This window comes from Penicillium cinerascens (genome assembly GCF_028974065.1).
Source record: "Penicillium cinerascens strain IBT 15544 chromosome Unknown contig_9_segment0_segment0, whole genome shotgun sequence".
NCBI classification, from domain to species: Eukaryota; Fungi; Ascomycota; class Eurotiomycetes; order Eurotiales; family Aspergillaceae; genus Penicillium; species Penicillium cinerascens.
In genome coordinates this window covers 1,425,062-1,438,875 of record NW_026695296.1, presented here as the reverse complement: position 1 = coordinate 1,438,875, position 13,814 = coordinate 1,425,062, and the positions used below count along the sequence as shown (strand labels likewise).

The 13,814-nt window shown below is 49.1% G+C and overlaps 7 protein-coding genes across 7 annotated transcripts; 3 read left to right on the top strand and 4 right to left on the bottom strand.

Annotated features, from left to right (window-relative positions):
• Positions 1 to 57: 57 nt before the first annotated feature.
• Positions 58 to 877, bottom strand: N7498_007387 (SDR family NAD(P)-dependent oxidoreductase; the record flags this gene model as incomplete). The annotated part of the gene is made up of 2 exons (XM_058454449.1): positions 58 to 678; positions 770 to 877. The coding sequence occupies 2 exons, from the start codon at positions 875 to 877 to the stop codon at positions 58 to 60; spliced, it is 729 nt and encodes a 242-aa protein (XP_058306698.1).
• An 824-nt stretch (positions 878 to 1,701) lies between these two features.
• On the bottom strand, positions 1,702 to 2,463 carry N7498_007386 (SDR family NAD(P)-dependent oxidoreductase; the record flags this gene model as incomplete). The annotated part of the gene is made up of 1 exon (XM_058454448.1): positions 1,702 to 2,463. One exon carries the CDS (start codon positions 2,461 to 2,463, stop codon positions 1,702 to 1,704), a length of 762 nt encoding a protein of 253 aa, XP_058306697.1.
• Positions 2,464 to 4,011: 1,548 nt separating this feature from the next.
• Positions 4,012 to 5,111, top strand: N7498_007385 (SDR family NAD(P)-dependent oxidoreductase; the record flags this gene model as incomplete). The annotated part of the gene is made up of 4 exons (XM_058454447.1): positions 4,012 to 4,164; positions 4,229 to 4,516; positions 4,579 to 4,765; positions 4,828 to 5,111. 4 exons carry the CDS (start codon positions 4,012 to 4,014, stop codon positions 5,109 to 5,111), a joined length of 912 nt encoding a protein of 303 aa, XP_058306696.1.
• A 732-nt stretch (positions 5,112 to 5,843) lies between these two features.
• On the top strand, positions 5,844 to 7,807 carry N7498_007384 (HECT-type E3 ubiquitin transferase; the record flags this gene model as incomplete). The annotated part of the gene is made up of 3 exons (XM_058454446.1): positions 5,844 to 6,605; positions 7,155 to 7,430; positions 7,481 to 7,807. 3 exons carry the CDS (start codon positions 5,844 to 5,846, stop codon positions 7,805 to 7,807), a joined length of 1,365 nt encoding a protein of 454 aa, XP_058306695.1.
• A 161-nt stretch (positions 7,808 to 7,968) lies between these two features.
• Positions 7,969 to 9,058, bottom strand: N7498_007383 (TauD/TfdA dioxygenase family protein; the record flags this gene model as incomplete). The annotated part of the gene is given in 4 exon segments (XM_058454445.1): positions 7,969 to 8,216; positions 8,273 to 8,465; positions 8,480 to 8,763; positions 8,815 to 9,058. The coding sequence occupies 4 exon segments, from the start codon at positions 9,056 to 9,058 to the stop codon at positions 7,969 to 7,971; spliced, it is 969 nt and encodes a 322-aa protein (XP_058306694.1).
• A 1,282-nt stretch (positions 9,059 to 10,340) lies between these two features.
• Positions 10,341 to 12,201, top strand: N7498_007382 (putative transporter; the record flags this gene model as incomplete). Its single annotated transcript, XM_058454444.1, has 5 exons — positions 10,341 to 10,595; positions 10,645 to 10,973; positions 11,028 to 11,868; positions 11,918 to 12,120; positions 12,177 to 12,201. 5 exons carry the CDS (start codon positions 10,341 to 10,343, stop codon positions 12,199 to 12,201), a joined length of 1,653 nt encoding a protein of 550 aa, XP_058306693.1.
• A 167-nt stretch (positions 12,202 to 12,368) lies between these two features.
• N7498_007381 (uncharacterized protein) lies at positions 12,369 to 12,731 on the bottom strand (the record flags this gene model as incomplete). Its single annotated transcript, XM_058454443.1, has 2 exons — positions 12,369 to 12,585; positions 12,637 to 12,731. The coding sequence occupies 2 exons, from the start codon at positions 12,729 to 12,731 to the stop codon at positions 12,369 to 12,371; spliced, it is 312 nt and encodes a 103-aa protein (XP_058306692.1).
• Between the last annotated feature and the right edge of the window lie 1,083 nt (positions 12,732 to 13,814).

Here is a 13,814-nt window from a genome sequence, read left to right as displayed (position 1 = left end):
AAGTCACATGGTTCCGTTGACCAGCGGAGTATAAAGTCAAGTTTTTTGGGTAGCAGCTTATACATAACTCAAACCGCCATCGACTGCCAGGACTTGACCAGACATATAGCTAGCACCGGCGCTTGCGGCGAACAGGATAACATTGGCAACCTCTTCGGTAGTTCCATCACGCTTCGCGTACTGTTGGGCCCGGAACTTCTGGATCAATGGGGGTTCTTCGGGCGCCGCGTAGTCCGTGCCAATAGGCCCTGGGGAAACAACGTTGACGGTAATGCCTTTATCGCCGAGCTCTTCGGCCCAAGCCAGCGTCAATGTATTCAGGGCTCCCTTCGAACTCGAGTAAAGTGCAGCCTGCTTGGCCCCAGTGCGAGCTACTACGCTACTGACGTTGACAACGCGGCCTCCAGGGGACGCAATGTAGGGAAGAGCAGCTCGAACCAGGAGGTGGGGCCCTCTGACGTTGACATGGAACAACGCGTCAAAATCTTCAACCACGGCTTCTGCGGTGCTCTCTTGAAATGTCCCGAACCCAGCGTTGTTGACGACGATGTCAATCTGACGGCCCGGGAAGGCTTCCACAGTCGCACGAACGATATCATCACCAAAAGTCAGAGAACCGGCGTCAGCTTGGACGGCGATGACTTTGACCCCAAGATCCCGAATCTTTCCAGCACTACGCTGCGCCGCGTCTTTGGTTCGAATTATAGTGGAGAATGATCTGGAAAGTGGTCAGCTAAATTTTTATGAAGGCGTCTGTTAGATACTATACATCAGCACCGGCCCTGGCTAAGGCATAGGCAGTGGCGAAGCCAATGCCATTATGTTTGGAGGCGCCTGTGACGATGGCAAGCTTGCCTTTAAAATCTTCAGGGGCCATTTTCAATGATTAAGATAGGAGAGTATAACAGCAAATGACGGCAAGAAAGAGCAACCGGAGGACGTCGGATGATTTGGGACGCTTCGCGGCTGGTCGAGCTTTTGATATCTGGTGTTGGCTCTTGTGTCGCTCTCGGGCGACTATTAGGATCGGGGTTTACAACTAGCATGTCTAGGATTGTCAAAAACCGGCGCGCTGACAAAAATGGAGCGGGAAGGTTGGATTATGCCGAAGCCGTATGATCTGCGAACGGAGGGGTTACGTGCGCCGCTCCGCCCGGCGAACTAGGGCTGGAAAATCCGCGGGTGTAAACTTTAGGACTTTTAGTATCCTCGCGGACCATATCTATAGTTTTGAGGAGACTAGCTTTATAATAGGGCTTATCCGGGTGATGTGATTTGCAATGTACTTCCAAAGGCGTTTCCAAACCAGCGTCGAGAGGCCGTCCTCGTCTGGCGCAATCTAGCTCTTCGCAACTTGGAGCGATCAGTAGATTTCATGTTCCGAGATCGGTTACCATTGAGTTTGCAACTCAATCCTTATTTAATCAAGACTTAAACTATAAAGCCTCGGTTATTATTTATTGGATTTAATGGAAAAGAGGTCCATATAATAGAAAAGAACTAAGTCGTTTGACCTAGTTGCATTCTCCGTTTTTTCCTATCTTGTCACACTTAAATATATAAAGATTGTAATTCAAGTAAAATCAAAGATATATTGAGGAACATAGTAACTTCAGCAACATGCCCCTTGTGGCGAAATGACTCTTAAGTGTCCAACTGGTAAAATGTGCTTGGAAGTCGGGCAGATACTGTAACAAAGCTTCATTTTGGTGCCCAGAGCTCTGCATGACCGCCATCAACACGTATTTCGGTACCAGTTGAGAAGCTACTGTCGTCCGAGGCCAAAAACAGTGCGGCTGCGGCAACTTCTTGTGGTTGTCCCATCCGACCCATAGGTACTTGGCTCGCAGCCCACTCACGAAATGCAGCTGCCTCTTTTGGCGTTGTTGTAACGCTTTCGATAATGGGCGTATCGACTGGTCCTGGGCTAAGTGTGTTGACCCGGACGCCGCGTGGCATTAGCTCTATGGCAAATGTCTTCACCAATGAGCGCACTGCCGCTTTGGAGGCGTTGTAGACGCTCAGGCCAGCATCACCTCGGACGTTGAGCGAAGAAGAGACCATGATCACGGAAGCGCTTTCGGTCAAAAGTGGTAGTAATTTCTGGACTGTGAAAAATGCGCCACGGACATTGAGATTGAAAATGCGGTCAAAATGGTCTGCATCAGCCTCTGTTATGGGACGGTTCTCTACCTGGCCAGCATTGGCGACCACAACATCCAGTTTGCGGCCATCAGCCGCAATCTGGGAATAAACCTTGCTGAGTTCTTCCAAATTCGTGACGTCGGCCTGGATAGCCATAGCCCGAGAGCCGATCTCAGCGACGGTGTCAGCTAGGTCTGCTTCGCGGCGACCGACGACATAGACGAAGGCACCCTCCCGACCAAAACGGTTGGCGATAGCCCGACCGATCCCGCTGTTTCCACCTGTGATGATGGCAACCTTATCCTGCAGCCTCCCCATAATGTGAGGATTTGTTTTCGAGGACATGAATGTAACTTGGTTCATCAGTATTTTGAGGCACTCAAATCTTGACCAGAAGGTATCCCATTGGAAACCATCCGTTTGAACCGGGACAATGGCAGCATCTTACCCGACGAAAAAGTACTTGCGCGCAGCAATTTGCTGTAAAGAAGTCTAAGAAACCAGACGAAAGCTTGAGATGCGAGCAAGACCGTTATGTAGCGAGAAAGACTGAGTGTTTCGAGCACCTGATATTCTAGCGATACAAATTCCACACCTTCGAGACCCTTCACTATTTATTTTCTACTTTTTCTTTTTCTTATTACAAAAAAGAAGTCTGAGAGGACTGATTTGGAATCAATGCGGACCGATTTGAAATCAATGCGGACTGAAGTGAAATTCTTCCGGATAGCGTAATGACATAATTAAAAGCGCGAAACCTTGTTTGAGCTCTCAACCACTTTGAATCTCTTCTGTCTTCAAATATCACACACTCCTTGTACGCCCATACGACTTGATCGGTGTAAGTGAAATACTTTCACTGGTATTGGACACTTCGCGATTGTACATTTACACATTTTTGGAAAGGGTACCGCGATGACCGAAGAACCCACTTCGTGGAGCCCACACTCAATTTCGAACTGTAAAATAATAAGCGCCTTTGAAAAAATAGAGACAAAGGTACTGGACTGCTGGGTAAGATTCATTGACCCATACTATGATGCCCAGTAGAAATGCTAATATCCAATAATTCCTTCGTAAATGTTCGAGTAAGCGGGACAGAGTAAAATGGAAAATAAATAAGTAATGTCCAATTTAGTATAGACGAATGAGGAAGATACGCTTTTCCTAATATTTAATGCTCTCTAAGCAGCAGGGGGCAGTATGCCAATTAGTTTATAGTTCCTCCCCCTAACGCTGGCTAACAAGCAGATGGTGATGACAATAATCAGTAATCGTCCCTGAAACGACGTAAATCACTTGACCCGACATCATAAAGCTAAGAGGCTGGGGAGCTGGAGAAGTCAACAAACCCGCAAGTGATACGCGTACTGCGGTGCTAGATAGCAGCGAGGTGCCGGAAGACCGTCTGACGTAGTGGCCGGCATGCGGGCAGATGTCACGTCGTGTCCGCTCCGCACACAATCATTATTAGGGTATCCATGCCAATACGGTAATTATCCGCAGCCACTTTTTGTAGGGGTAAGGCTGTGAAAAGGATGCCGGCCTGGTTAGTTCCGCTACTGACACCGAGGATGTCCAAATTGCATTACCAATGACTGATATTGCTAAGCGGATCAACAAACCTTTGCTTAGAAACCATAGTTCGGGCAGATAAAATTTTGGATCACCAGTCTACCGCATATGGCTGCGGCTTTTAGATAGGATTTACTGAATCTCACTAAGAATATAAATATGACTAGTAACAGCAGGCCATTAACCACGCCGAAGTCAGAGCACCTGAAACAGCTTCGTATCACCAAGTGTACCTGCAAAGCACGATCTTCTTCTTGGACCCCATTCGACACTCTGCTTCAAGCCGACAAAATGGAGGCAAAATCTCTCGAATATACTATCCCTTTTCAGTTGACGAAGACAATCCGCCGTGATCCATATAGTGCGATATCCCCCGATAACAAACAGAACTCGGCCGTCGGAAAAGTCGTTCTCATCACCGGTGGGGGTACGGGTATTGGTGCTGTAGGTTATGCATACCACTCCATTGTCTTTCGTGTTGATGTTAGCTAAGTGATGTTTTCCCCAGGCGGCAGCCGATGTATGGACTCGTGCAGGGGCTGAGGGCGTGACCCTTGCCGGTCGACGTATTGAAAAGCTCGAAGAGACTGCTTCCAAAATCCGGGCTCTGAATCAAGGACGGACTAAAGTCCTAGTTGTGCAGACTGATCTGGTGAAGGACAAAGATGTGGAGAACCTATTCTCCCAGACCTTGAAGACTTTTGGTCGATCCCCTGATGTAGTCCTCTCCAATGCAGGAATGGTCGAGACCGTTCCCATCGGGGAGCATTCAACAGACGCCTGGTGGAACGTACTGGTATGTATCGCCATACAACGTGGCGATTGAGCCGCCCAGCTGTTACTAACTGCGCTCTCTAGAGCACCAACCTGGAAGGAGTCTACGCGACAGCTCATCACTTTATCAAAACCCAGCCAAATCCCGAGCAGCCCGTGGGAACATTCATTGCAACCAACTCTGGGCTAGCTGGGCTGGTAGCTCCAGGCTTGTCCGCCTATGCTATCTCCAAGCTCGCTAGTCAGCGACTGGTAGAGTTTCTCGATACTGGTTTGTTCCACTACCCTTTGTGTGGCTCTATTTTTGTATGGTTGATAACTTATTTATATCAGAGTATCCTACTCTTCGATCATTCACCTTATTCCCGGGAATTGTGAAAACTCCTATGCTTGTGGGACAGTTTGAAACCTATGGCCATGATCACATTGACCTGACGGGTATGGTTTCACTATACCTGTCTACATCACAGGCAGATTACTTGAAAGGTGGGCTGGCCAGCGTAAATTGGGATGTGGAAGAAATGGAGGCCAGGAAAGACCAAATTGCTAAGGAGAACTCTCTGAAGCTCAAATGGATTCCTATCTTGCCCGCTAGTGGTGGTCATGGGCTTGATTAGTAGCGGCATTTATGTTGCTGCCAGGCTATCTTTTCCTTACCAGCCTTCGTGATGAGTTGTTGTTCTTGTCTGACGTCCTCGTGCTTATGTTATTTTATGGAATTGATTTTATATATTTTTGTGTGACGAATCTGTTTCTGTGTTCAGACTGTACATGCCACGCTAAAGCCCGAGGCTATTCGATGGGGGTTAATGGGATGCACTGCGTACTAGTTAAGGATTTTGCTTAAGTATAGGAGAAAGACGACACTGATAGGTGTATAGCAGTGAGATTATATATATAGTTGTTCAGACCCAAACCAGCCTACCTGGTGCATCGATATTAGGGATGCTCCCGAGAAAGACGTCCATACAGTCTCGCAGGCTTTGTCCATTCACCTATTGACGGTAGAGGATATTGTTTTCCGTGAGTCTCGAGAGAAGGTTAATGTCTTATATATCTGTTACATACATGGATAGTGTACGACTTCATGAACGAACTCAAGAGTTTCGCCGTGGGCTGTCGTGGCCTAGTTGCCGGTTTTAATGTAGAGACATAAATCTATCGGATAATCAATATATCCGCTTTCCACTCTATGTCCGTTTCGACAATTGGCAAATATCACGTGATGAATATTTGTACTGTTTGTGCAGAACCACGCGTGTAGCTTCACACCTTCACATTTCGCGAGCTCCACCATCCGCCTCCGAGAATTCAGAGTTATTCGGCTTCTCAAGTCTACGAGAGAGGAGATGTCCAGAGGATCAGCTGCTGAGGATGCAGATGTATCCCTTTACCTGCATGCCGAGCTGCTCCCCAACATCCGCCAAATTACCCTTTACATCTCACCTCCTCAGACTCCAGCTCTAACTGGGATCCAGCCGGAGATTCAGCTTTCAGGGTCGCGAAAAGCAGTCACCGTAACTTTACAACAGCCATTTGACCATGTGTCTGAGACGATCAAGCTGCCGACGCGCGTCAGTGACGCGACTTGGCGAACGCTGAATGCCAAAACAGCCCCATCGGCACCTTCGAAGCCGGGGCAGTCTACCTCATCCAGCCATGACTATTCATTCAGAATGCAGATTGATCCAAGTGAACAGGCCTTGGCGCCTCGTGATGAACTAACTGATGACCACGTGCCTTGGACAGCAGCAGACATGTCTTCTTCAACACGCATTCGATGCCGTGCGTGCGGCACCGCCTTCCTAAACGAGTCCATTCTCCAGGAATCCTCGGTAAACGAGGGATTGGACACCCACCAAGGGTGGGTCTGGAAGGACCTTCCAAGTGGGAACTGGGCCGAGATGATGGACTTCTGGCACTGCCACAAGCCCGATCCCCACGAGGACGATGCGAAAGATGAAGCTACCGCAGCTCTTAGGATTGAGGAGCAGAATGCTCAAGTCAAAGGCTACGGAGCGTCAAGTCGAGTAGAAGCGATACCAGGAAATGTCCTCATTGACGTGGCCACCTTCTTACTCGCAGAGTCCGACTGTGTGGGATTGAAAAAGGTGAGATTTTGCAATCGCTATTGGTCTTCATCACGTTTCCCAAACTATCGCGCATATTTGAATTCCATTTTGCATTTTCGCCCCTTTACCTGGGCAACTTAGAAGGAGACCATTTCTTTTCAATGGGGTGGCCTTCGATACTATTGCCCTAGATCGATATCAGTGCTCCTTTGTGGTTTGAGCTTGGTAGTAAGAGGTTCGATTCAGGTCAGAAGGTCTCGAGGGGCAGTTATCCTCTCTAGTCAGATGGATTTCGCCCTCCGTTGCTTGATGGTGCGGGTTGTTCCGATTGCTATCTCGCTCGAGCTTTTTTCAACGCATCCTTTTCGATTTCGACGACAGTCTTGGGTTCGCCCTTCCCAATGCAGTGGGACTGCTGTGATCAGAAGAGGTACATCACGAGTCAAGCAATTGCCCAGGCATTTGGTATTCGCACACTGATGTATCATATTGAATTTCAAACCAACTTTTGCCTCCTCCCAATTGACTTGAATCCAAATCTCAACGCATCGTATTCTTGATTTCCAGTGCGCTAATCTCCAACTCCAGTCCAGTGAAGAGGAATCAAAATCGGCTTCTACAATATCTGGCCAAAGAACCCTAGAGTGTGAAAAGTGCAATTCAATCATCGGAATGGAAGACCCTTCAGCAAACGGATGGCGACTCCTCAAAGCAAATGTATCTCTGAACACGGAGAAAGACAATGAGGAATCATGGACAACCCACTCAACAGAGGTGATCGTTGCAGCACAATTGCTGGAACTGATAGAGCGAGAGAGCGCCCGTCGCTTTGTCGTTCATTGCGGGAAAACGAGTGGACTACTAGTAAGCTTATCCTGTCGGTCTAACCTCTTCGTCTGCTAATCTCTTTCTAGCTTTGGGTCTTCAATCCCCATCTACGATACTCCAATTCCAGCTCTGGTCACAGCGTGAATGACCAGCAGGCAATGAAAGTTTTCTACCAGGAGAAGGAGGACGTTGATAAGCTGCTTGCTCCTGAGATCGGACAACCCAGCCCCCTCTCAGTCGAGGAGCTGGAATTACCTTCGATGATTTTCCAAGCGCTATCCGATACGCTTCATCGGAGTAGCCAGATGCTACCCATCTCGGCACGAAAGTTCAATGAGTGGCAGGTTGGAATGCTGAGTCGGTTTAGTCGTGAAAAGGGAACTTCAACATTGCAGCAAGCACATACACCTTGACATGAACGGCCGTTCTTCGTGCATTAACCGACACGACTCGCAACTTTCAATACTCAACCCATTGCTAGACCGATCTTGAAAAATGAAATGGTATCCTTGATTCAATTCATGGTCCTTAAAATCCAAACTCATCCATACATTACGAATGTTCCAGCCCCCGTCTACCCCTCGAACGGGGTCTCAAACGGAGGCTCAGCCTGAGGCGTAATTCTCGCAATGTGGCGTCTTTGTCCATCCTCCCAATCAAATACCGCGGAGTGACAAGCCAGACGATTATCCCAAACAACCACGGTACCAGCCTTCCAGCGGATACGTGTCTGAAGATCCTGCGACAAGGCAATATGATCAAACAAGAACTTGAGCAGAAAGTCCGACTCCTCTTTCTTGTATCCGACGATGTAGCGGGTGACTATCAGACGTTAGTATCGCTGTACAGGTACCAATAGGAGGATGTTGAGATCTTACATTGCAGGTTCACATAGACAGCCTTCTCGCCCGTCACGGGGTGAGTGCGGACAATGGGATGTTCGGACGTGATGGGATCACGACGCACAATGCCACCGCCGTTCAAGCTCGCATTGACCTGCTCGATACCGGAGTGCACAGCCTTCAGCCCGTGCAGGCGTTTGCGGAATTCGGGCGATAGGCGCTTGTATGCCTGTACCATGTCACCGAACAGGCTGTTCCGCCGGTGGACGGCCCGTCGAGAGCATAGAGGAAGGTCGTGCCAGGAGGCTGCTTCTCGAAAGTGACATCTGAGTGCCAAGTAATGGTGTTTGTGCGCTGTTCGAGGAACTTTGCGCCGGTGCGGTCGTCTGCGCCGCGGAAAACGAGGTGGATCTCGGGGAAGCCTTTCGGGGCGCCGGACGTCTGATGGATGTGGTGACGGCCGAAGTAGCCGGCATAGTCGACGGCTTCTTGGATGGGGAGGGAGGCGAAGTCTTGGTCGCGGAAGGCTGTGGATGTTAGCATGTAGTTATTGTTTGGAATGGATGTGATTGACGAACCGACGACTCGTTGTTGAGCAACATAGAGAGCGAGTTGGTCCTTCCCAGCCTTGGAAAGCTTGCCCAATTGTACGCCGTGGACCTCGGAGCCGATGAAGGGGGTGGTTTCATCTACTTCGGCCTGGCCTTTGGGGAATAGGTCAGGAAAGTTGGGATCGGCATCTTTGCCGTGGTCGTAGTGCTCGAAATGTTCTAGAGGAGGGTATCTAGTGACACCGTTTGACCTGCTTTCTACAGAATACATCAACCCTAGTGGCTTACCTCTGGGTATGTCCGTTGTGCTTGATTAGGCCCTAAATGAAGCGACCAGCACGCCTATATACACGTCTTGGCACTCTCATCCTGGACGAAGGAAATTAATTGCGCAATGACTGCGGGAATACTGTCTCGCCCGGTTTACAATTGCCTGTGAAAGTCTGAATGTCGGTGATCAGTGCGAATTGCCGCATGTAGTATCTCGTTGCTGCGGGGTCGTTGGAATGTGTAGCGCTTGATGTATGTCTTCGTTATGGCTGAGTGAAATGGCGTGCTGTCATCGCGTGGGTCGACTGATGACAGCCACTATTTGCTCGTGCGTTATCTGATTACGTGTACTTAAAACTGCAGTAGTAAGTGGTGATCTGGCGTTCCTGCGTTTGGCCCCTCAACGCTGGTGTCAATTTGCCTGTGATGGCGTGATAAACAACTTGCTTTGCGCAACCCCGGTCTTGTTCATCGCGAGATCTTTCGAACTCAACAATATTGAGAGGTTAATGGACTTCTTGACAGACCAAATACAATTATTAGAGGGTTAAATATGTCCTGTTCTAGGATAGATTTTGAGGTTCTTTGACTTGGGAGTCCCAAGCTCTGTGTAGCTACCCCGGCCAATGAACGATAGTATATCCCAGGAAAGTCAACACCCTAAATAACAGGAGACAGTACACGTTAATTATAGCCCTGGTATACAGTCCGACAGTCGTGGCATTCCCACCTCGGTACTCCTGCGAGCTGGGGCAGCTGCCACTCGTTCAGCCTAACGTCACTTTGTCCCGTTTTGCGTGATCTGGCCAAGTCGGACCTCCACTGGCAAGATCCACCCGCATTAGGCATTTTATGCTGGTAGGGTTTCGCTTTCCTTGGAATCAGCACCCACCCATTCGCTGAAGCCGCGGCATTAGTCCGAGCTGGTCTGTGAGTGTCCGCGAGTTCTTGCCAGTGGGACTCAACTTCCATGTTTCCATGCGGAATCAAGAAGCAACGCCATTGGAAACAACGATTACGTAGCTGCCAAATGCCGTTCAATACCTTCCCCTTTGCGCCAGGGGCTATGACGCCATGCTTAGTTTTAGCCGATTCGCATCAGATCCGACCAACGTGGGTAATCACACAGAGAGTGGCCGACCCGGTGAATCGGCTACATTATGGCGTGATAGAAGGCCATGATGACTTGTTTAGAGCCTTTTCTTACCTTTATAGCTAGCATCTCTCGTGTCATTCTAGCCGTTACTTGCTGTTCTAAATCTCTTTCTCGCACTCACGCCAAAATGACGAGTGAGGAGAAGAAGAAGGTCGGCCATGGTGCCAAGGACTATGATGCAAAGGTTGCGCCTCACGCTGTCTCATCCAGCGAATTTTCGTCTTTTGAAGAGCTTCGAGGACAAGTAAAGAAAGTTGAGTGTGCATTTGACACGACCGAGGACCTGCGGTACTACAAACCAATCCCGGAATATGAGGGTATTCATCGCTGGGACCCCGACTTTGAGTGGACGGAGGAGGAGGAGAAGGCTGTTGTAAAAAAGGTATGTAGCTGGTATTCTATAGTCATTTCATGGAACTAAATCGAAGCAGATTGACTTGCGCGTCTGTACATTTGCTTGTGTCACTTTCTTTGCACTGCAGCTGGACCGAGGAAATGTTGTGCAGGCCACTTCTGACAATATGCTGGAGGATTTGGGCATGACCACCAATGATTACAACACAGGTCAAACTATCTTCTTTTTGACGTTCCTATTCGCGGAGCTTCCATCCCAACTCTTGTCCAAGTGGTTTGGACCTGATCGATGGATCCCTGTTCAGATGGTCTCGTGGAGTTTAATCGCCGCTTGTCAAGCATTCGTGAAGAATCGCGGAACTTATTTTACTACGAGAGCTCTGTTGGGTCTGCTCGAGGGTGGATTGTGTGTTCCCTCGGATCCCTGTTTACACTTTCGTTCGAAACTAACCCGGTATAGCATCCCCGACACAATCCTCTTTCTCTCGTTCTGGTATAAATCAAAAGAGCTTCCTATCCGCCTGGGCTACTTCTGGGTCGCCTACGAAGCAACCGCCATTGTCAGCGCATTTTTAGCCTTTGGCTTCCTTCACATCCACAACTCCGATGGCACCGGAGGCTGGCGATACTTGTTCGCCTTCGAGGGACTGATTACGGGCGTCATCGGCATCATTGCTGCATTTTGGATGCCACCATCACCAACCCAGACAGCTGGCCGGTTCCGGGGTAAAAATGGCTGGTTCGACGAGCGCGAAGAGAAGATCATGGTCAACCGCGTACTCCGCGACGATCCCAGTAAAGGTGGCATGCATAACCGCCAGCCAGTCACCCCCAAGCTACTCTGGGAAGCACTGAAGGACTACGATATGTGGGTGGTCTATATCCTTGGGTTGTCATGGATGATCCCCAGCATACCCGCCACGACTTATCTCAGCCTGGAGTTGAAGTCGCTCGGCTTCAACACCTTTCATACCAACCTGCTCAGTATTCCCGCATACGTGGTCTTCATTTTGAATCTGCTGTTATGGACGTGGATCTCTGAACGGTTCAATATCCGCTTCATGCTTGGCGTTGCCGCTGAAGCATGGGCTCTTATACTTCTGTTCGCCCTTGAATGCCTTCCAGCTGATGCTAGCGCATGGGCACGCTGGGTTTTACTGATTTTACTCATTGGAATGCCCTACGTTCACGCGATTCTGGTGGCTATCACATCCCGAAATGCAGGCACTGTTCGGACGCGCACGGTTGCGACAGCCTTGTACAACATGATGGTGCAAGTGAGCAACATCATTGGAAACAACGTACGTCAACCCCCTTTTTGTATGACACTCAACTAATGGATGGGCTCAGGTATATCGAACCCCCGATAAGCCTTTGTATCGCACCGGGAACAAGGTGCTGATTGGGCTTGCCGTATGGAGTATGTTTATGTTTGTTGTGTGCAAATACTACTATGTGTGGCGGAACAAGCAAAATGCTGCGGTCTGGGACAAGATGAACAGCGAGGAGCGGGAGCGATATGTCACTGAGAACAAGGATCTTGGTAACAAGAGGTAAGCCTCAACTCTGCTATTTTGAACATTCTACAGCGACTAACTTGTCTTCGCAGAGTTGATTTCCGATTCTTACATTAGAGCATTGCTACATTCAGCCAGGGCATTCCGGTTCAAGAAATGGCATTGATTGCCATCTACATAGATTCCGTCTACAGTTCAGAACAATGGACCGTATACCCATCGGTGGGTATCACCAAAAGAATAACATATTGCATCGACCATTCATCATAAAATCAACAACAAATCTACTCCCCAATAACATAATCACACCCTTCATCCCCAATCCAAACCTCATGAAGCTTCCCAGCGGGCACATCAACTCTAGCCCCAACACCGAAAGTCTCTTTCTTAACCTGTCCGCCATTCTTGGCAGTATCTTCCGGATAGGAAACAGTCATCGCACCCCGACGGACAAGATGTGTCGTTAGGCCTCCATGGGTATGAGGCGAATAATAAGCACCGCTATATAACGTCAACTTTATCGTCCCAAAGCATGAAAAGAGCACGACATACCTCCCATCTGACCACGTGAAGACGTGCCGGAAGCCCCAGTCACGAACGAGACGTTCGCTCTCGGAGCGAGTGCCGATCGGGTATGTTTCTGACATTGCGCTGAATATCTGAAAATCAAAGTATAGTAGACTTGTAGATTGAAGGCTCGCGAGTGCTTGGGCTGGTGTTATTAATGAATACGCCGCGGATGGAGGGATGATGTCATGTCTTGAGAACAGGTCGAGTCACGTGGAAGTGCATACATCTGGGCAAAAGTACGAGGAATGCTTCTAGAAGAAGTGATAGCCCGGGATGATACTACATCTAGCTTAGATCTAGACTGGAAAGGGTCCAGGGCCTGGTAGGACCAAGGAGGATCAAGTGAGATTAGATTTGGTAGCAGTACAGAGAAGTAAACGCCGAGTCCAGTCGTGTATTATGGAAACAGACATGTAGGAAATTCGTCAAACGCCGTATTTTCAGCCCTTCGTGTCCTGGGAGGGACAGAGAGAAGGAATTGAACAAATGTTTCGCGGGTCACATAACCGAAATTGTACCCGTTCTCCGTGGACCATCCCAGGAGGGTCTGGAGGCGCAAGAACTCCGTAAAAGAGAAAAAAAATGCCATGAGAAACGTATGCGCCGGTGGAACGCCCGTAAATGAGCTGTATTTCACACGAGGTGGTCCGGTCTGACTTGACTTCACCTATGCATCGCACTCGAGATCACGCACACGGCGTGTGACAGACATGGCAACTCTTGCCCGGGATGACCCAGATCTCTTGGCCCTTAGCTGCACAGTTGGGGCAACGAACACCGGGCATCTAAGAATATCAGAAACCGGTTTGAAACCAAAGTAACCCAGGTAACCCAGGAGGCTGGAACTGGGACAGGGGACGAACCTTGTTCACGGCGCTCGAGCACGACAGCGCGCCACCCTTGTTGTTGGTCATTGTTCTGGAAACAAGAAGTAGATTGCCTTGAAGAGAGATGAGAGCGATTGTCTTTGTTTCGGAATCACGGAAAGGTTCGACACCCGGACAGGCAGCCCTTTTAAGGCAGCAAGCCAAGGGAGAGTAGGTTTGGCAGCGATCCCCCGCGATCCAGAAAAAGTCCTATCGGCTAATCGCCGATCTATGACCCAAACTCGGTTCAGGGAAAGACGAGAAACTCGGAAGCTGCTGCGGTTGGGTTAGAAA